The sequence below is a fragment of the Galeopterus variegatus genome, unplaced genomic scaffold (assembly GCF_000696425.1).
Source record: "Galeopterus variegatus unplaced genomic scaffold, G_variegatus-3.0.2 Scaffold379, whole genome shotgun sequence".
In the NCBI taxonomy this organism is placed as follows: domain Eukaryota; kingdom Metazoa; phylum Chordata; class Mammalia; order Dermoptera; family Cynocephalidae; genus Galeopterus; species Galeopterus variegatus.
In genome coordinates, this window is record NW_007726490.1 from 64,308 (window position 1) to 86,107 (window position 21,800).

Sequence of the window (21,800 nt, forward strand, 5' to 3'; positions counted from 1 at the left end):
TGCTTTTAGGATAAAGTCCCAACTCTTAGGGCATTTAGGACTTTTCAAGATCTTACCAGCATCATCTCCCAACACTCTCTGTTTGCATCCTGTGTCTGGCCATCCTGAGAGGACAACTAGCAATGTTTTGGACAATGCATGTGTTAGTGTAGTGGCTGAGAATGATCTCCAGCTGTGGAGGCAGATCGAATGTGGTCACATTCCAGCTCCACCACAAGCTCTACAACCTATAGCAAGTTACTTAACTTCTCCATGCCTCAGTTTCCTCATCTGTAAAATGGGTCTGGTAGTATCACCTAATAAGATTGTCGTGAGGGTTGAATGAATGTTTCAATACATGTCAAGCACTTAAATCAGTGCCTGGCACATACCAACACTCCATAATTGTTACCCTGGGATTATTATGAGTGTGGTTGTTACTTTATCACATGCTGTTTCCTTCTGCCTGGAATACCGTCCTCCACCTTTACCTGACAGATCCTACACATCCTTGAAGGCTTGGTCCCAATATCACAGCCTCTCTGAAACCAGCTTCTGTAGCTCTGTAGTGTTTAAAATTATATGATAAAATTATACGCCAATACTAGATAATATCTAACACAAATTAAATATTTAGTATATGTTAGGTATATGGTTTTACATACTGTGTATTTTTTCCTGACAACTATAATGAGATAGGTGCTATTATTTTATTATCCTAATTTTACAGATGAGGAAATGAAGGCTCAGTAAAGTTAGACTAGAGGAAATAGTAGTGGAACCAGGATTTAAAACCGTACATGTTGACTCCACTACTACAAAGATACTGCAAAAAGTTCATGGAAAAATAGAACTGAAAGGTAATACAAATCCTTCCGTGAACTTTCTGAAGTACCCTTGTATTTAACAACCAGTTCTCCAAGAATAGCGCAAAGCCCTGGTTTATAGTGTTTGCTGATTACTGTGGTGTAAATTCTCCCACTATGTCCATGTTCAAGCTATCACTGTGATGTTAACCAACTCAGGGAATTCCTGAAAATGTAACAGTCGGCCAGTAATGAGCTGGCCCAAGCATAACTCAGAATAAACTTCTTACTTCAGTTTTTCTATCTGTAAAATGTGAATCCTATAATGTGACCATCATGTCTGCAGATATAAATGTCAGAAGGAGGTGGGTCAAATCAGATAGAGTTGTGGACATGTTAACGTTTTAACAATGCTGTATGTGCTCTTATGTTGAAGCTCTTTGCATCCACTGGCTGTGTTTGTTGTAGGGCCAAGATATGTGCTGACCATCTTCTCTCAAAAAGCAGCCTGCCTGGGGTTCTGCTTTGAGCAGTGTATTTAGTTTTATCCTCCCAATTGGGTCTATGCTTTCTGCAGCAGACTGGCTCAATTAGCCTTTCATTCCAGCGTCCAATTGTGAGTTAATTCTGAGGTTGTTAAGCAAAATGAGTCTAGTGGCATTAACCTCGCGCTGAAGGATAGTAATCCGCATCACAGTGTTGTTCAGTTAATAGTCTGCTGGAGAGACTGCAAGAAACAGGACACGCAGAGATAGAGCGACCTTTCATCTCTCTCTGGGGATAGGCTGGGAGCCTGGGGCTGTCAGGTCAGAGAGCTGTTCAGCGGGCCAGGTTGTGTGCAGAACTGGAGCCCCAGCTGCTGGAACCGCAGTTGGCCTTTGCAAAGTTAGAAGCCCAGTACCACTAGATCATTAACTTTCATGACCAGGAAAATTCTTCTGAAATTAACACTCAATCCAAGCTGGATGCCATTGGAGCCAGTTGAGTAAGCCTGAGCCACCTTTAGGGATTTCTTCCACAAAATAAATCCTTTAACTAGGCTACAGAAAATAGCCAGGTTTTATATCTTTCAGTGTGTTCAATTAAAGTCAGAAAACACCAGCGAGGCATAGACCGTGGTTTGAGATCCAGGCGCGCACACACGCATGCACAGCCTCATTTGGAGGATTTGGCCAAGCTGCTTAGCTTCAGCACATGGCCTTGCTCGGGAAGCATTGTGAAGGGCCTCTCTGAGGAGTGTCAGGTGCTGTGGAAAGAAAATAAAGCAGACATCCAGCACCCGCTCCAGGGATTCGTCGTGTTGGAGCCAGGCGCACAACACACAGAGCACACCAGATCAGCATAGACAGGGAGGCAGGGCACACCTCGTTTACAAAGGTTGAATGGGAGAACCAACCCCACATGAACACCCTGTGGCCTTTGCAGTGTACTGTGGACTCAGATAATGTCATAAGGCCTTTTAACTCCCCTTCTAGTTAAAATTGTAGAAAATGGATGCATAATGTGCTTCCTACAAACCGTCATGATCCCCACACATGCTACACTGCGTGGCCCCACCATCTCAAGCTTGTTTATACCATAAAGTATGCTAAGTAAATACAGTTTCTTGGGTGGAAAAAAAGTAAAAATAGCCTTGGGAATGTCAGCAGCCAACTCTGGTGAGCAAAAGACAGAAGAAAACCGAGACAACCTCCCATTGTCTCTCATAATCGTCGGGTAATTTAAATTCTCGTGAATTCCATTATGTTCTTCCATAGGAACAGAGCTGTTGTCTGCTGAGATGACCTCAGAGGTGGCTCAGCTCTCATTCAGAATTTCTCCAACAATATCCTCTTCAGAATGAAAAACAGCCAGTTGGCCACAAAGAGTCCTCTTCCTCCCAGACCAGCGTGTCTGCAGCTTCTCTCCACTTCTTGGTCTTTGCAACTTCATTACCACCCAGGGCTTCTGGGTGGAAAGTGCCAATCCTTGGAAAGTTCCCCAAGTGCACACAGGTGCTGCACTTTGATCTGTGCACCCTCCGGGCAGTGCCTCCAACCAAAGGCCCACGATTGCGCCCAGAGCGATCCTCCCTGACCCTGTCGCCTTTCCCTTCCTTTCCTGAAAGGCAAGCTCCCCCTCAGTGTCACCGGCTGGGATAAATCACTGCCCCCTGGGCTGGTAGATGAGAGAAGACTTATGAGACAGATACAAGTGTTCTTAAAGCCAGTAGGAATTATGGGAGCAGATGGGCTGTAGGATCCTATTTTGATGCCAGGGACATGTTTCTGTATAAAGTAAATATTTTCCCAGTGTGGGTCTCCGGTGAGTGTGTGGAGAAGCATATTTCCTAAAGATGCAAATAAGTCTAGTCAGAAATAAATATTGAATGGCAACTTCAAAGCCTTTACATTTCTCTAGTTATAGGCCCTGAAGACTTCTCTCCAAATAAGCAGACACACACAGGTGGGCGAGGGCTCGGGGAGGGGATAGTTGGGGGTTGTATAAGGAAAGAGGCCAACATTTTAATAGCTCCCATTTCAATATTTTGTGTGTAGGTGTAACAAGGCATATCAACAGAGGAATAAAGAAAAGTTATGTCTGTCCAGAGGCTTAGGATGTTTTAAAGCACATCTCCCCCCCGCTTTCTTTCTATTGTAGATCTCGCCTTGCGGATTTTTTTACCAACTGCCAGCCAGAGTCAAGGTCTGTGAGCAGCTGTCTGAAGGAGAACTACGCTGACTGCCTCCTCGCCTACTCGGGGCTTATTGGTACGAGCGGGGAGGATCAGGAGGGGAGAAGGGCCGGGTTTACAAATACCTGCACTCTTTGCACTGTAGCCTGCTGATGCCTGCAAAAGTGAAAATCTCCTGGTAACCCTCTGTGCTGGGGTTTTGATAATAGGCCCTTTAGGACTCACCTGTAAAAGAAGGAAAAAAAAAAAAAGATAATGGATGTGTGAAAGGCAAAGGCAGGGAGCAGGTTTATTAAGGAGCAGGAATACTGCAAGTGGAAGGCGTGCAAAGCGTCTCAGTTGGGGAACTGACCACGCAGAACCAAAGTAGGGGAAAAGCCTGGTTATGGAGAAGAGAGCAGGTCAAAGTTAATTGAATTAGGGAACTTTGGAGAAAGGGAGCTTGGGAGTCATTCAATCTAGTCAAATCAAAAAGGCTGTTTCTCAGAAATGGCTCTTTGGAAATAACCCTAAATATTTGGGTCCTTCTTGCCATTAATGTTCTTGGTAATTCAACTCCCAGTGTGCAGGGGGTGATTTAGGCTAAATTTTTTGCTGAAAACAGACATAGCAGAAACAGTGTGTTCTGTTTTTCAAGACCGGAGGCTTTAGAAGAACCATGTTCTCAGCATTTGGGAAAACAGTGCGATGAAACAAGACACTGGTGAGTGGGAAGAGAGTCAGAAAGGGAGGTGAACTTGTGCCCATGGCTAAACAGGGCCGCAGGAGGAAAGGCAGGTGTCTCAGGTACCAGGGACAGTAGAAGCCTTGGTGACAGGGCTCTGTCACAGTTGACATCTGAGAAGGAACACACATTGAAGGGTGTGGAAGGGCAAGGGAAATCACAATTGTCAGAAGCGTGATGGCTCAGCAAGGGTGTGTGTTCCTGCCGGGTGTCTGTGTCAGGGTCACACATGTCACGAGCAGGAAGAACCTCCCACCGAGAATGACAGCACAGACTAAAGTCTTTGCCACCAGAGTGTCTCCAGTAGGAGCCTTTGGGAAAAGCAATGAAGGTAACGACAGTGTTCCTGCCGGGTGTCTGTGTCAGGGTCACACATGTCACGAGCAGGAAGAACCTCCCACCAAGAATGACAGCACAGACTAAAGTCTTTGCCACCAGAGTGTCTCCAGTAGGAGCCTTTGGGAAAAGCAATGAAGGTAACGACGACAGTACTTAATGCAGGGATTTCACAGGTTCCTGGTCCATTCATTACTCCCAACTTCTTTGAAAGGACAGTGCTTCCTTGAGTGATACCTTTCGCCAGTTATTTACCATTTTTATTGACCTGGCCAATGAGTGTACGATCCTTAAGCCTGTGCTCCAAATTTGCACTCACTCCTCTTCTTTAATAAGTTAGTCTCTACTGGGGATTAATTTATCAACTATGGAATTACAGAAATAACAGAAGTAATTAAGATATACTTATTGTAGAAAATTTTTAAAAAATACAGAAGAGTCCATGAACAAAATGTTAGGTATCTACAATCCCACTCCCCAGTGTAATCACTGTTCACACTTCGGTCTGTGTCCTTCCAGGCATACAAGCTCATTGACTCCTCTGTGAGTGGCCAAGGTGAGCTACTGCCAGCATTTCTGTGAGGTTATTACTAGGCTTGGCAAACCCTTACATACCTGAGGATGGTGAAAAGGGGGAACACCTAGAAGAGGCAGGCACTCTACAGACTGAAAGTGGTTTCTCTCTTTGGTCTGGCTCTCTCCTTCTCTGCTGGTTCCTGGGTCATTGGATTCTAACTTTGTCTGCACAAAGCTTGTTTCTACTTCTTCCATATGTTAGGGATCCACAATAAGGTCAGGCATACAATGGTCTCAGCCTCCACACTCCGTGTTTGGGGTGCCTCTTTCCTCTCTGTGCTTGGGTTAAAATTCTCATCTCAAGGTATGATGGGATATTATTTAGTTTAAGTCAGTAAAGAATATAGGGCAATGGCAATATGCCCTTGACCCAGAGGAGCTTACCAAAAAATAGTTTTTCTGTTTGTGAACCAAATATATCCTGTGGATTACTGACCAACTTTTACTTCTCACTTCCACAAAATATATAAAAACAGAAGACTTCTTGGCATCAGTGGGCATTGCCTGGTATGAGCCACCCTGAATACATTTGGGTTGTATTAAGTATAAATGCATTATGTGTTTGTGCCAGTATAGAATTCATCAGAAAAACCATGAATACCACCAGATGTAGGCAGGAAGGACCACCCAGCATTTCTCTGAGGACTATGGAGGATCTAGAGACAATATTCTAGAAGCCATTGGTTTGGAGGATTTTTACTGTTTGTTTCCAATTCTTTTACAACTTGGAAGACTTTATTTAAATCAGTTGAGAATCTGGTAAGCAGGAGACTCGATATGTACATTTCTATACATTCATGACGTGGGGTAAGTCCTAGGAAGCTTCTAGCTTCCCTGTGTTACTCTAAAAAAGCCATTGGCTTCTGAGCGAAGTGGATTCAAAGTTCTAAAAGGATTTTTAAGATATGTAAGCCCAGTTCTATCTATTTCTGAAGATTAATGACATTTTCAAGAAAATGCAAGGGATTTGGCAACTCATGCATTCTTGGTTAATTCTCTACTCCATGACATCCATACCATTTGGGCAAGAATAAAATAGAATAAAATAAAATACCCTAAGTGTAGCTCAAGCAGTTCTGTTAAAATTTTTAAAGTAAATGTGTAAATTATTTCACATGCTCAAGATAAGTTGCCAAGAAAATGCACTGCTTAACATAATTTCTCACTCAGCAAACACAATGTTTGTAATTATCCACAGTGCATCCACCGTCAGAGGACCATTTGCTTCTTTTTAGGCTTTAGAAAAGTCTGTATCATCACACAAGAATAAAATACCTTGTTTTTACTCTTTTAGGCACAGTCATGACTCCCAACTACATAGACTCCAGTAGCCTCAGCGTGGCCCCGTGGTGCGACTGTAACAACAGCGGGAATGACTTGGAAGAGTGCTTGAAATTTTTGAATTTCTTCAAGGATAATACATGTCTTAGTGAGTTTTTTAAAAATAAGAAACAGACAAGCATGTTTTCCTCTCCGAACTCAAGCTGTATGTGCCTCCTTGTTTCTTTTGTCTGCTTTCTCTGTTTGTCTTTCTCTGTCCCCTTTTTCCTGATCAGGGATAGTGAATCTGGCTCCTTTTGGCTACACCGTGTAAGACAGTGGGGAACCAAGCAAGGGATGAACTGGGTGCCGCCAAGAGCGGGAGCCTAACGGCCTGAGAGAGCAAGAGGTTCATATAACTGGGGGCACATTATGTGTTCAGAGAACGCCTCTACCCACAGATCAAATTTTGATCTTGGCAACCAGCAGAGAGTCTGTTCCAAAGGTTCTTGAAACCTGCGTGGAATATACAATGTGAGAAGCTCAGACAAATTAGATGGGGCTAGGCCTCCGAGGACTCTCTGAGAAAAATTAGAATGTTAACATCAATAGCCCCGTGGATGCTGAGGGCTGGCTCAGAGGAGAAGCAGCAGTTCTGAGTGGGATAAACCTGCCACGCGGCCAGGGGACTCAGGATGTTGGTTATCTCGGGAGATGAGATAAACACTTGGTGGGGGGATGGTGCTCCTGCTTGGAAACAGAATCGGTTATTATTTCAGAATTCTTTAGGCAATTTGGAAACATGTTTCCCAAAGGGACAAGGATTGAGAGAAATATACGGGTGTGAACAACAGGCATTCATTAGAAAAATTCCAAAAGCACTGTGCCAGATCTCCCTGACGTGCATCCGCTAGGTGACAATCCAGCTGAGGTGCTTGAAAATTTCACCCATGTTTATGGCAGCCACCAGTGATTGGGTGCCTTCGAGGTGTTCAAACTCACTCTGTGTGGAGTTTAATATACATTACGTCCTTTACTGCAATCTGCACAAGAGTCCTAGGGGACATAGCTATTATTATCTCCATCTTACAGCTGGGTATTCACATAGACCATCCATGTCAGAGTTAGGATCCAAAGCCTGGGTTCCTTTTGCAGCCCTCTGTCTCCTAAGGACTTTGTTCATGTCTGATATTGAAGAGCCTGTTGGACAAGGACATGGGCCTGCACATCAGGGACCAGGTCTGGCTTCCTGGTGTGAGAGATGGACTGTTTCTAGAAATCAAGGTTCAGCCAACCCTCTGAAAGCCCTGTCCTCAAGTGACAATTGCTCCATGATGCTCAGATGTATGATGACTGATTTCTAAGTCATTAGCTATAATTTACCATGTACACACACAAAAAGCTTTTGAGTATTACTGCTAAAACCTCTTCTTCATTTCCTTTATTGGAAAGAGAAATCTATGTCATTGACTGACTAGGGACTTCAAATAATGTCACTGTAGTCAGTTGCTTTGGTCCTCTTAAAAATAAAGCAAGCTTTTGGATTCTTAAATGAAATTCAAACCCACAAAACTGGTTGCAAGTAGGAAGGCATTCGTTAAGACACTGGACAAACCAAGGAATTGCATCTTGGACCTCTTGTTTGGTCTTTAAAATATATATGTGTGTGTATATATATATATACACATACACACACACACACACATATATATACACACACATATATATTTATATGTGTCTGCACTCTTTTTCACATCCTGCACTCTTCCACACACACACACACACACACACACACATATATACACACACATATATATTTATATGTGTCTGCACTCTTTTTCACATCCTGCACTCTTCTGGCAGAATGCAAGTTTTAATGAAGATAAAACAATGACAATAGAGGTCAGTATGAGAAAAGATTTTACTGAGGCTGGCTAGAAAACTTCTCCCTTACAGAGAAATTAAAGTTGTCCCTGTTTAATAACATTTTGGTGAAGGGGAGAAAAGTCTGGTATCTTATTGCTAATAACTTTTCAATAAAAATAAATGCATTTGGTCTGCAACAGGGGCCAAAGCCAGCTAGAATTTTTCACAGTCATTTCATCTATACTGTGACTAAATGGGACGTACAGCACCAAAGACGCAGGGCTGTAAATTCAGTTTCTTGCAAAGCCTCTAAAGTAGAAGAAATTGGAATTTGTAGATTCCAACCCAAATGTAGAAATCCAGTTCTACTCCCTTCAGGTTAAGCCACACCTCTCCCAAATTCCCCTATCATGGACAACTCCAACCTATTATTTCCTTCTTTTGGCGGGGAGGAAACAGCTATTTTCAAGCCAAGTGCGTGGCAGATGTAAGGGGAAGAGAGAAGAACGGTATGGAGGTGGAGGTGAGATATAAGTTACTGTCACTTAAGTCTTTATTCAGATGGCACCTTCACCAGGAAGCCTGCCTGGACTGCTTTATCTAAATATCAACTCCCTCCTCCCACCTCAGTGCTCCCGGTCTCACCCCTTGCTTTATTTTTCTCCCAGCATTTCTCACCACCTAATGCATTACATATTTTACTTATTTACCTCCCCAAGCAGACTGTGACCTCCAGGAGGACAGGGGCTTTCATCTTTCATTGCTGCCCTTGTTTTCTCTTGTATGTTTAGCACACAGAGCAGTGCCTGGCACTTAGTAGATGTCCCATTAATATTTGAATGAATGAATGAACCAGCACGTGAACAAACAAACTCCCAAGTGGCAAGGCAACCACTGGGGAAAGCACAGGTAGTTTTAACAAATGGCAAGAGTCTTTTGCATCAACATGTCCTAATAAGAAAAAGGAAGGGCTTTTATTGTTGCTGCTCTGGGGCCATCTAAGGAAACTGGTTTGTACATACCTCTTTCTGCACCTTCCACCCACCGGGTAAGCCACAGCTAGGAGCATAAAAAGCATTTACATTAATTTGAAGCTGTTTCTTACAGCCCGCCCCCCCAAATTGTACAAAACAAGCTTCCAATTTGCTGAACTTAAAGGAAAACAATTTTAGAACAAAATGTCACTTCGAGGAGGAAGATGAGGCTTAAATTATTCTGTCTTGCATATCGAAAAAATGCGAACTAAGAGTCATATATTAACAGTTTGCACATTCAGGTCCCAAATGGAGGAATTTGATTTCTTATACAATGAAAATGAAATAAAAAAGTTCCTAAATCCAGGCCAAATCCCTGAAGACCTGATTAAAAACTGTTTTTTATTCATTTTGGGGAGGGGAACAACACACAGCCAATTTACTCTTGCCACAAAAACAATCTAATCCCATGAAATTGTAATAAGCTTTTAAAGTTTTGCATTTTAAACTTTTCATTTAAACAGAGCTGCTCCTACCTAATTATGCAGATTTTGTTTGGTAGACTGGGAGCAAAAACGAAAAAAATAATCTTTCTTAAATTTTCACTAGATATTGATGAGATTTGAGGTAGATTTTTCTTTAAAGGAACCGCTTGCATTTTGCCTGCCAAATCAGTTGTGAATGCCACCAAGTGACCTCTGTCTCATGATTAGGGATGTATTTTTTTAAAAAAAGCACTAATTAGTTTGCTTTTAGTATATAGTTTTGACAGAGCACAAGGTTTTCTTGGAAAATGGGACCGTCGTGATCCCAAGGAACAGATCTGAAGCGGGATTTCAAAAGGCTTGACTGATGAGAATTTCAGGGCAAGGATCTTGCTCAGCGCCTGGCACATAAATAGGAATACAATAAATATTTTTTTGCATTTGAACCATAACTAAGTGTCCAGCTCAGTGTTTAATGACTGAATTGATTTTTGAGCACCTGACCCCAAAGACTGGCTCCCAACCCACGTAGGGCCGATGGATGGATGGGTTTTGTTCAGAGAAGTCCAGTGCTATAATCAGAATTTCTGTGCCTCTCTGGCTGTGTGTATCCTGTCTGTTACATTTGCTGCTTGACTTTGAAATTGGATTTCCTCCTGTTTTACTGCAGAAAATGCAATTCAAGCCTTTGGCAATGGCTCTGATGTGACTGTGTGGCAGCCAGCCCTCCCAGTACAGACCACCACTGCCACCACCACCACAGCCTTCCGGGTCAGGAACAAGCCCCCGGGGCCAGCAGGTTCTGAGAATGAAATCCCCACTCATGTTTTACCACCTTGTGCAAATTTACAGGTGAGAACTGGGTCCAGATTCTCTCTTGGAGCTCACTTCTGGGAGCAGCACAGACTCATTTACTGAGATACATTTAGAGATAGATGGTGAATGCTGCTTAGGTTTGAATCTTAAAGCCACATTTTAAACATAATAAATGGAGATTGTGATGTGTCGTATAGTAGAGAGAAAGACAGACTGTGGAACTGACTTTGCCACTTCCTAGGAGTGTGGCTTTGGTCAAGGCACTTGCATCTGGCCCTAAGTTCGTCACCTATGAAATGAGGGTCTGGGTGGATGCATCCCTAAAGTTTTTGTTCATGGGGAGGTAGAGTTGGGTTGGCTATTTATGTATTTACTGTGCTTATTCTGTGTCCTTTACAAAGCAGCAGCATTTTGAAAAGAAAGGAGTTCTTGGTTTTGTCACCATCACTGCCATTTGCACATAATGTGGTGTATTCACTTAACTTTCTCCAAAGGTAAACCAGAGACAGTGTTACTAGTGAAGCATTAACTCGTATGTGGAGTCCTGGATGGGTTTGTTCTTCCGCAAACAAAAGCAGTTGCCCTGCAAAACCAGGCGTGTACCTGGATACTAGTGAGAATGGTCAAGAAACTTCTTTGGAGTTAATCCAGGTTGCAAGGGCAGATCTACAGCAACATACAAATGGTGATCTCCTGCCTCTCATCAAAAGCAGAGTGTTATTCTGCCTTTTTATTGATCTTTCATAGTAATGAGTATTCAGCTACTCAGTAAGACATTACCTAATCATACATTCACAAAATATCCCCACATTCTTTGCCTCTTTGAATGTTATCCTCCTGATGATGCAGGAGATGCTACTACTATACTATCGTAGCCTTGTTCTTTCATTTGAGGACGTGGGAGCTCAGAGAGCTAACACTTTTGCTCAGATCTGCAGAGCTAATGGGTCACAGAAGCATCACTCAGAATCCAATAGCCTCATTCTGTTCACATTTTTTTTCTGTATTTTGTGGGTAGTGGTGACTACATGGTGGCATCTGCCTCCTGTCGTGCTGGGCAAGAGGACATTTGTGTAGCTTATGTGCCAGGCACCGTGCTGTCACTGGAGTATATCTCATTCCCCTGCCAAAGGTTGGCCTCATTGGAATTCTCACCATTAGGCTTCTTTGGCCAAATACCACCTTGTCCCACAACCCACTTTGTTCCCTAGAATGTGTCAGGCAGTTTTTCTACTTCTGATTTACTTGATATATCCTCACCCCAATGTCTCCCCTCTTCTTGGGTATCCTCCATGTCATTCATCTGAGCTTTTGTGTCTGTCCTCTGTCCTCCTGGGTCTCCACCCCCAACATACACTCTCAGATGCGCTCACTCATACACAACACTAAGGAGAGGGCACATGGGGAAACCACACAGCCCAAGGCCAGCCAGATGTTCTTCCTACTTCAAAGCATTTCCTGAGCACTTCCATCTCCAAGGCACTGTGCAGCGAATGCCTGAACTAGGAGGAGGCTCGGGGGATGCTGTGACATCCAACTGCTCTATTCTGCAGCAGGCCCTGAGTTTCAGAGAAGGGAAGTGACTTGTACGAAGTCCCCTGGCCAATTGGAGGCAGATCTGGAGTCAGGCAGGGTACAGGGTCTCTTCTTCACATCTGGCTGTGCCCGGTGCTCAGTGCCCGATGCCTGGCTTCTTCCTGGGTCAGCCTTCTGTGTTCTTTGGGCCCCCTCAGTTTCAGGTGTCAATAAAGAGAAGTGACCAGATGAGGGATAGGACCCTATCATCATAAGGTGATAGGATAGGATAAGGTGGGCCAGTGGTGGTTTCTAACCAGGAGAAAAGGTGTGCTCTGGATGCAGCAAAACCAGCTTCTTCTCTGCACATGTCCAGATGCACAGAGGGTGATTGCAGAGCCAGCATTCAGTCTGTTTATTCAGTCCGTTCTGTGTTTTGGAAACTTCATGGAGATGGGCATTCAAGAACAAAAAAGTACTCCTCCGTGAACTTAGAATAACAGGCAAGATGCAGCTTGTCAACATTTTTAGAAGGTTATTCTAAGTTAATGAATGACATCTCAGAATAGTCATCATTGGGAACTCCATGAAATGAGGGTTTCCCACGTGAGCAGGAGAGGAGTCGTCAGCACAGGGGGTCCCTGCCTCCCCAGCCCCCCTGCCCCCGTCTCTGCTCCTGGCTTTCCATGGTGCAGTGCTGGGCTCGGCCACACAGACAACCACAGCTTTGCCTCCGACACAGGTCACTTTCCTGCCCGCCACCCCTCCCTGCCAGCAGGGCTGTGTAAATGGCAGGGTTGCCCTGGCAACGTCAGGGTACACAGGAGCTCTCCGGAGAATCCCTGCCTTTCCTTTCCCTGTGTTAGTGGTAGGAACTCTGCTTCGTAAATGGGGCAAAAGCGAAATTGAAGAGTGCGTTTATCTCAGGGTGCCCTTTAACTTCTCGGCAGAGGGGGACGTGGAGGTGTGGGACTGGCCAGAAATGAGGGATGGCCACACCTCTCTTCTCCAGATACAAGCAGTATCCACATATCTTGAAGCTAACCAGCATTTTGCTTCCAGAGGGCCCTGAAAGGTTCCACAGGAACCCCAGACACCTGCCGACTTGAGCCATGTTTGCACACGTGAGGCAGGGGATGAGGCTGTGGGCTTCTTGGAAGACAAGCCCACGTCAGACCCTGCTCCGTCCTCACCAGCTTTGAGGCCTTGGCAAGTGCTAACCCCTCTGAGCCCCAGTATCCTCTTCTACAAAGCACGAGTGTGACCTAGCTGCTACAGTTGGGAGGATTCAGTGGGGCACAGCGAACGCTCCAGAATGGTGCTTCACAAATGTCACGTGCGACACCTGATCCCAAGTTAGTTGGCCGCGTGATTCCTTTGCAGAGATGGACGGTGGTGTTGTGCCTTGCCTGGGGGTCGGCAGTCGGGGCATGGTAGGGAATACTGTCGTGGTGTGGTGTGCTATATTTTCCAGAACGTGTTGCGGGCTTTGTCCCCTTTTCTCCTCTCAGAAGCCACACGAGTCAAGTGTGGCAGACATCCTTCCCTTTTACAAAGGAGGCAACTGAGGCAAGAAGAGGCTAGTGAAACCAAAATCAGCACGGTCTGTTCTATGAACCCGGGCACGTGGGGCTTTTTTGGGGGGTTAGAAATGGATAGTGAGGTGCGGAGCAAAAACCAGAGATAGAGGAAGGACTGAAGTCAGTCAAACTTTTTTTTTTTGCCAGTAAAAGTTTTTGCAACCTGATGGCCTTCTGATGATGACCTATATGAAGAATGGTGGAAGGGATCATTTGAGGTTAGGATTGGGGGCATGAGAGCATTGAGTGATGGGCCTTCACCCCAAGAACGTGGTCCTTCGAGCTGATTTAAGACTTTGCCTTGGTGTGGGGTTCCCAGGAGATTCATTCTCCCCATCTGCCCTTCCTTTGCCTGCCTGGCTGTCTCCAGATAAATTACCATTTGCCAGAGGGTCCTAGAAATATCTTAGCATGGCGTTTGTCCCAGCCACACATGTCATTTCTCAGAATAGAGCTGACTTCAACCAGCTTGGGATCCATTGGTAACAGACTTGGAGAAAGTCAACTATCTCTGGCAGCTCTAAAGTTCACCTCCCTTGAGAAGGGCCCTCTTGTAATATTTTTAAATATACAATAATATGAGAAAACTCTTGGGGACTAGAGTTTCTGTCTTAACATTTGAGATAGATTTCCCCCTTGGAAGGGAAGAAATACGAATAAACATTTTCAAAAGTCTGCTTCGAAGTGTAATTATCAACAAACCAGACACAATTCTGCTTGCGGGAATGTATGGCCACGGTGTGGTGCATGTAGGATTCATCTGTGGTTCCTATGAAAGGCTGTGCTTTGAAAAAGGAACGTTGATTGATTAGTATAAAATGTAATGGAAGTGTCTAAGTGCTAACCCCCTGAGGTGATAAAATACTGGGTTTTGGGTAACCCGCCAAGCTCCCATGTCAGGATTAATTGGCCATCATATTAGTAACAAGCATGATGCAGGCTGTGCCATTGTTGGCAAATTCCTCTACCTTGAACAAAGTGGTCACATGGAAAACAAAGAAACATTAATAATCCTACCAATTACTCCATCTTCTGCGCACTTGAGTGGTCTGGTAGCTGGAAAAATCTCAAGATATTTAAACTAAATGGACTATGCTTTTGCTTATTTAAAGTGAATATCTTTGGAGATGTAAGTCAGTGTTGGAAAAATGTCTGCTGGTCTACAGCCAAGACCTCTTAATATGGTATTTGTAGACTTATGATTTCCGTGGTCACATAGAGTAACGGAGAGACTGGGAACTGTAGCCTTGGGCCTGGGTTTGGGACCCCTGAGAAAGATTCCCTGTCTCTGCCCCTCTCTGCCCCTGAACGTGATGTGATAGGTCAGGGGACATGCGCTCAGAACCAGGCGAGCAGGATGGGTGTAGGATAGCTGTGGGCACTTGGCAGGAGCTCTAGTGAGTAGTGAAAGCCACATTCAAAGCTAGTTTTTTTGTGAGCCAAATAAAACACACCTGTGGGTGAGACACGGAAGGCCAGGGGTGGCAGATCTCAGGTTTAAGTCTCTTCCCCTCATCCTAGTGGGACTTTAAGGCAGCATTTCAGAAAGGAACCAGCAAAGCAGCTTGCTCAGTCATACAGGAGACCTGAGCCGAGTCTGCATGCATAGCCTTTGGAAGAATGCTTCCTGCTAAAATCAGCAGTGCAGAGGTCTGCTGTCCTGCCCCCTGCACCCCCAGCAGATGCATCATTTTCTCTGGGGGTCAGACCATGAAGCCCTAAGGAATTCACAGCAGGAATGCTTGGGGTGCCTCTGTGGGCCGGGGAGGGGGCAGAGGCCTTGAGGTGGGCATCTGCTTGGAGCAGAGAACCTGCAACATTCACTGGATTTCAGTCTAGGTCCACACCTTCCCGACCTCCCAGCAAAGCCTCCACACCTTTCCTTGTCCTCCCAGAGTAGGGTCAAGCTCATAGAAACAGGCCGAGCACTGTAGGGTGCAGCCCAGTGTTGCCAGATTTGGGAGGAGGTGGAACATAATCCCATTTAACTCCTATGTATTCTGCATCAGACTATATTGAAAACAATAATCTATATTTAGACTGCCCCCTCCCCCTCCCCCCACTGCCCTAATACCTCATCAGACCCAAACTAGTTCCATTTGTTCTAGAGAGGGCCAGACCAGACCCAAAATGATTTTACACCTCTTCCCAGGGGCCAAACCCCCAAAGTCTAGATGTGGCAGGAAAGCAATTATCCAAAGCTGCTACATACCGAGGGCTCCACTGGCTGTGACCAAGTGAAAATTTTAAGTGTTGAGTTTTAAAAGGAAAGCTGCCAATGGGTGTTCTGTAAATCATTTGTGCCAGCAGACTGACCCCATTATGTCAGCTAATCCTGGAAATACAGGAGGTAAATTTAAATCTTCTAGCATGAAGCACTTAATCAATATTCTAAATGTTTTTCTTGCAATTTATGCTAGCAGAGCAATGGGGTACTTTGGTGTCCCGTTAATCTTCCACCCAAGAAGAAGCACGTGATTGTTGGTCCAGGGTGGTGGGATTTGCACAGGCTGATGGTAGGAAGGCAGCCCTGGAAGACGGAAGCAGAAGGGGAGAGGTGCTGATTTCCACCCCAGGCCCCTGGCAAAGGGAAAGACCTTCTCCCCTTTACTTACTCTGCCCCTCCCAGCAGGGTGGGGCTACCCTGAGGGCACTTTCCTTTTAACCTGGGGCTGAGTTGGTTTGCTGGGAAGACCATGAACTTTGGAGCTGGTTGGACCCAAGTGAGAATCCTGACTCCACACATTGCTCTGTGACCTGGAGCATCTTTCTTACCCTCTCTGAATCTCTGCTGTAAGACACCACTGACCACTTGGGTTTGTTGTGAGGATTAAAGAACAGTGCAAGTATGCAAAGGGCCCAGCAGCACACTGACCAGCCAACCCTCAGCACTCAGGAAGAGGCCACCACTATCATTGTGACTGGAGAGATGTTTTAGAGCTTGAACTCTGGACACTGGGGCCATAAAGGAAGGCTATTCCCAGGGGCTCTGGGGTAATTGAGGAAGAAGACAGAGCTCTTTAGATTTTGCTTTCTTAATTTGTCAGAAGGGTTTGAACCAAATGATATCCTGCCAATTCTGAGATGTGGTGACTGTAGAGTCCCATGGAAAGAGGGGAAGGGGTGGAATGTTCTTTGGACACCAGACCAAGAAGAAAGGACCAGATCTTGAAGGATTAAAACTATTCCAGATTCCATCTTTCTGTGCCCAGAAGGCGTCTCCTGGGAGCATTATTCTAATAATCAGCTTCTTGGAGCCATGATATGGAGCTTCCACACCAGTCAGATCATGGTCCAGCCTGATCACCAGAGTGAGTCTGTCTGCCAGGGACCATTGCCACCTCTGTTCAACCAATGCTGACATTGGGAAGAGGTGACACACTTGTTAACAGCAAATGTGCTTAGTTGCATAAAAGATGATGCTTGAGAACTAGCTCTGCCTCTTAGCCTCAAAGACCAGGACTTTGCAGGTTTCCCTGCATGTGCACTCCACAGATCCTGTTATTTCTTATTATCTTTAAACTCAATTACAAGATATACCTGTTTATATACACGCTATCACCTTTTAGACTCACCTGAAGCTGTTAATAACATGTAGAATCATGGGTTCAATGTACTAGCTCTCTCTATATTAAACTCAATATACAAATATTAAAATTAATATATAAATATTAAAATCAAAGCAATAAAAATGTTTGTATGCTGCCTAAAATAATGTCATTTACCACCAGTGGTCCCCAAACCCCACTCTGGGAAACATTACAAACAATCTAATCCTATGACAGATCCCAGGACAATTTACTTTGATAACTTGCCTTGCCTTAGCTTTTTATGGTTTGGCATTAATTAAGCAAGTTCATATTCAGTGCTTCCCATGAGTAATCCTCACAGTGACCTCATGAGGTCAGCACTGTTATTATTCCCATTTTTCAGACAAGAGACCAGAGGCCCAGAGAGGCTTGACTAGGACAGGAGACGTAGCAAAGAAGCATTTTCCGTCCTCTCTGTCTGCATTTTACATGGCTACACTGCATTACCTAAATCTTTAAACATTTTGTTTCTGGGTAACATTATTCATCACTATAGATTAAATCAGTCCCTAAATTCTTGCTGAACATCTGGCAGATTGAAGTGTCAGACTAGCATAAAGAAAACTAATGACGCCTATTCTGATACCAACTGCTGTACTGCAGTACAGCTCAATTCTGACGCTAACCACCCAGAGTCAGTGTCAGACTCCACAGATTAAAGGCACAGTCCCCAACAAGATTGCCCTCACTTCAGGTGCCAGTCGCACTGTGGGAGTTCCTAGGGCACCCACACTTCTAACCAATTGGTTAGAAATTCAGGGGTTCCCATGATCCCCTCAAGAATGACTCATAGAACTTAGAAAAGTGCTATACTTATGATTACAGCTTTATTATAAAAGGTACAAATCAGGGCCAGCCAACTGCAGAGATGCATAGGGCAAGATCTGGGAGATCTCAATCAGAGAGTTTCTGTGCCCTCTTCCTATGGAATTAGGGCATGTCACCCTCTTGCCATACTGACCTATTTACCATGCAGGAAGCTCCACCAAGCTCAGTATCCGAAGTTTTTATTGGAGTTTCATTACATAGGCAAAATTAATTGAATCATTGACCATGTGATGAATGCAATCCTCAGCCCTCCTTTCCAGTCCCTGGAGTTCAGGAGGTCAGGCTGACCTACCATGGCTCGAAGCCCCAACCCTGTGACCTGTGGTTGGTTTTTCCGATGACTATCCCTGCTCCTGAGTCACCTCATTACCGTACACTCAGGTATGCTCCAAAGGTCTCATGAATAAAAAAGACACTCCTATCACTGAAGAAATTCCAAGGATTTGGAGGTTCTCTCTCCAGACCAGGAACAAAAGCCAGTCAAATTCTTTATTATACAACAATGCCTCATCAGAGTTGGTTGTTTCAAAATGTAATTTTAATTCTAGAGACACACTGTGAAGCTTCTCATAAGGAAACTGGAGTTGAAAGTTTGAGCATAGGCTCACTTCACCATTTACTAGCCATGAAACTTTGGGCAAGTTACTTATCCTCTCTGCCTTGACTTCCTCTTCTTAAGCAGGAGAGCTTCCTGGGGTGTTATGAAGATTAACTGTGTTTTTGCGTGTAATGAACGCATGCTCAGAGCAGTGACCACTTCATGGATAGTACTGTACAAGTTTCTGTTGGTTGTAAGTTTCAAGGGGCTTTCAGCACATGGATATCCCTGGGAGCCACCTTTGTCCCACCTTCAGTAACAGAGAAGAGGTCTGAGGGGCCAGGCTGAGTTATGGATTGCTTTATGGGCTGTTTATCAGTGGGCTTTCTGATCTTGGTGGTTGTGGAGTTTCGCATGTGTAGACTTGGATAAGAAAAGTCTACTGCACACACTTATGCCAACCTTGGCACTTTCAATAAGGATTTCTTAGGAACCTTTTGGCTTTGAGTAGAACAGTTCCCCAAGTCAGGCTTATTCAGTGATGGCACTATTGACATTCTGGCCTGCATAATAATGTTTGTTATGGGGGCTGTGCATTGTAGGATATTTAGCAGTATCTCTGGCCTCTACTCTCTTGATGCCAGTAGCATCTTTCTACAATTGTGACAATGAAAAATGTCCCCAGACATTGCCAAATATTCTCTGAGGGGCAAAATTGCTCCTGGTTGAGAATTACTGCCCAAAGCAAAGGCTGCCTCAAAGACCCCCCTCTTCCTTTATACTAACAAGGGAATGGAGGTGTTTGAGAGTCCTCCCACTTTTCTTCCTCCTTATCTGTAAGGAGCACAAGGAGACGTGAGAGCAAACTGGTTCATTGGACCACATCTTTCCTAGGTGGTGCAGGCAAGAACAAGAAAAGGGTGTGTGGTTACCACTTGTCTTAGTCTATTTAGGCTGTGTGGCTTAAGAAACAGAAATTTCTTTCTCCTAGTTCTGGAGGCTGGGAAGTCAAAGATCAGTGTGCGGGCAGGTTGGGTTCCCGTCGAGGGCCCTCTTTCAGGTCAGATGGTCGCCTTCTCTCTGTATCCTCACTTGGAGGTGAGAAAAAGCTCTGGTGTCTCTTCCTCTTAGAAAGGCACTAATCCCATCATGGGGCTCCACCCCCATGTCCTAAAGTCCTCTACCTCCTCATACTGTCACATCAGGGGCTAGGGCTTTCACATATGAATTGGGAAGGGACCCAGACATTCAATCCATAACACTACTAGACACCCAGTTTGGGAAATTTCAGTTTTCCCAAGGCAGCACTCCCCAGTGTGGCACCCGTGGATAGCATCATAGGTGATGTTAATTTAGGCTCTTGAGCTGGCTCTCATTATTCAGGGACCTGCAAGAGTCTGCAGCCTTTTGAGGCCTCACACTATCGCCTTCTGACTGATGTTTTTACCCATCCAGCACTCTGGGTAAGTACCCCAGCTGGTGACATCTGAAAGGACACTCTTGCCAAACGACCACAGTGAATGGAAATGTTTATAGCAAACCACAGTCAACTTTCTCACACATGAATTTGAGGATGGGGGAGCTTTAGGAGAAATGGGATCGAGCAGAATTGTAAGACTAGCTCCGAATAGATACGTCAGTGCTGCATCCTCAAAACATGCGCTCAGTCCAAATGGCTGTGGCAACACGGGGCCCATTGCCTGGGCCTTTTGTGTAGGAGGATGGTCTTGGACCACATGTTATTTGTGGTATTTGGGTTATGGTTTTGGTGAGGTTTCCATCATTTCCAGCACCCACTATTACTTTTGTCTCATAAAAAACAGAAATCCAGATCTTGGCTACACCTAGCATTTCCTTTGCACAGTGGTCTTCTGCCCAGAGGGAATTTATTTCCCCACTCTGAGAGAAAGGAATTGTGATTGGGGGGGTCTTCCCTTAGCAGAAGTGCTAGGCTGTAGGGCCCCCCACCCAGGCTACTTCTAGGCCCTCCTGGAAGCCTCATGGCAGAGCTTTGGACCAGGCTGTCAAGTGGCCCTGGGGCCCTGTGTGGTGGGCTCAATTTTTCCTACCACGGAGACACTGCCAGTGGCCTCCTTGGACTTATTCTTCCTGGTTGCAAGTGCCAACAGATGAGCTCAGGGGGAAGCTGTATCCCAGAATCCACCCATGTTAGCCCTGGGAGAAAAGAGACTGTTGTAAAAACACTTTTTGAAATAAGTGCTTGTAGAGCGTTTTCAAAGCCCTTCATCCAGGAAAGTGCTTGAATTCAGAGTTCAAAATTGTGTATTGCTCTGTTAAGGCTGCCATGTAATCCAGCGTGCTGAAATACATTTTCAATTGTGTATTCAAACCTAATTGGAAATGGAATCGTCAGGGTATAACTGGTACCAATAAACAGGACTTTAATCTTGGGGACCTGGCTTCCTGGTAGGTACATATGTGTATCACACCACATCATAGGTATTGAACGTGTAAGTGGCAGCTACTCAGTAACTAAACAGTTAGCAGTTTAAAAATATCACTTATGGGGAGATGTTAAGGGGGAAAAATTGCTGTTACCAGAAGCCTTCCTTAATCCCCAGGATCCTGCTAAGTATCACTTGTCTAGCCTTTAAACACAGGAAGCTCTGACTCTCGGTTAGTCTCGTGTTCAGAGGGACATGGAGAAAGGCACCTCCCATGGAGGACAAGCTGTGCTGCCAGCCTGCAGACATCAGGTGCTGTGCTACCTTGCTGAAGCGCAGTTATCAGATTGTGGACTTCTGCAAACTTAATTCAACTAATGATTTCTTCGTGATTGGCATGTTTGCGTTGTGGCAAACTTTGGTTCAACATATTGTTAGGATACATAGTACTGTAATTTAAGATTATTTTATCAGCAGTAAAGGGTTTTATAATTCATTTAAAAAGTTGTAATGGGCTTGGGCATCTTCAGTATAGTTTAATAATATAGCATTTTATAGCTGGCTGTAAAATTTCAGATTACGGTTTTAGCAATTGTGCAATTCTATTTTATAGTTTAATAATTGTTCAAATGAAGGAGAGTGTAAAGTTCCTAAAAACCAATTTAATATGACTTAGAAAAATAGCTTTTTATTAGAATCTATTGCACACCTTTAATGAACACAGATGTCACCTTTTCAACAAAGGCAGGTCATGGGATCTATTTTTCTCAACCACAGTGTAGCCAGATGCCCTCCAAATTTTTTTTTTTTTTTTTTTTTTTTTTTTTTTTTTTTTTTTTTTTTTTTTT

General features: G+C 44.5%; 1 protein-coding gene across 1 annotated transcript in view; it reads left to right on the forward strand.

The window, feature by feature from the left end:
- The window catches only part of LOC103586803 (GDNF family receptor alpha-1), a 59,129-nt gene that overhangs the window by 23,509 nt on the left and 13,820 nt on the right, over positions 1-21,800 (forward strand). The window contains exons 2-4 of the mRNA XM_008568135.1: positions 3,426-3,535; positions 6,390-6,524; positions 10,351-10,532. Coding sequence (XP_008566357.1) covers positions 3,426-3,535; positions 6,390-6,524; positions 10,351-10,532 — 427 coding nt within the window. The remainder of the gene's footprint in view (positions 1-3,425; positions 3,536-6,389; positions 6,525-10,350; positions 10,533-21,800) is intronic.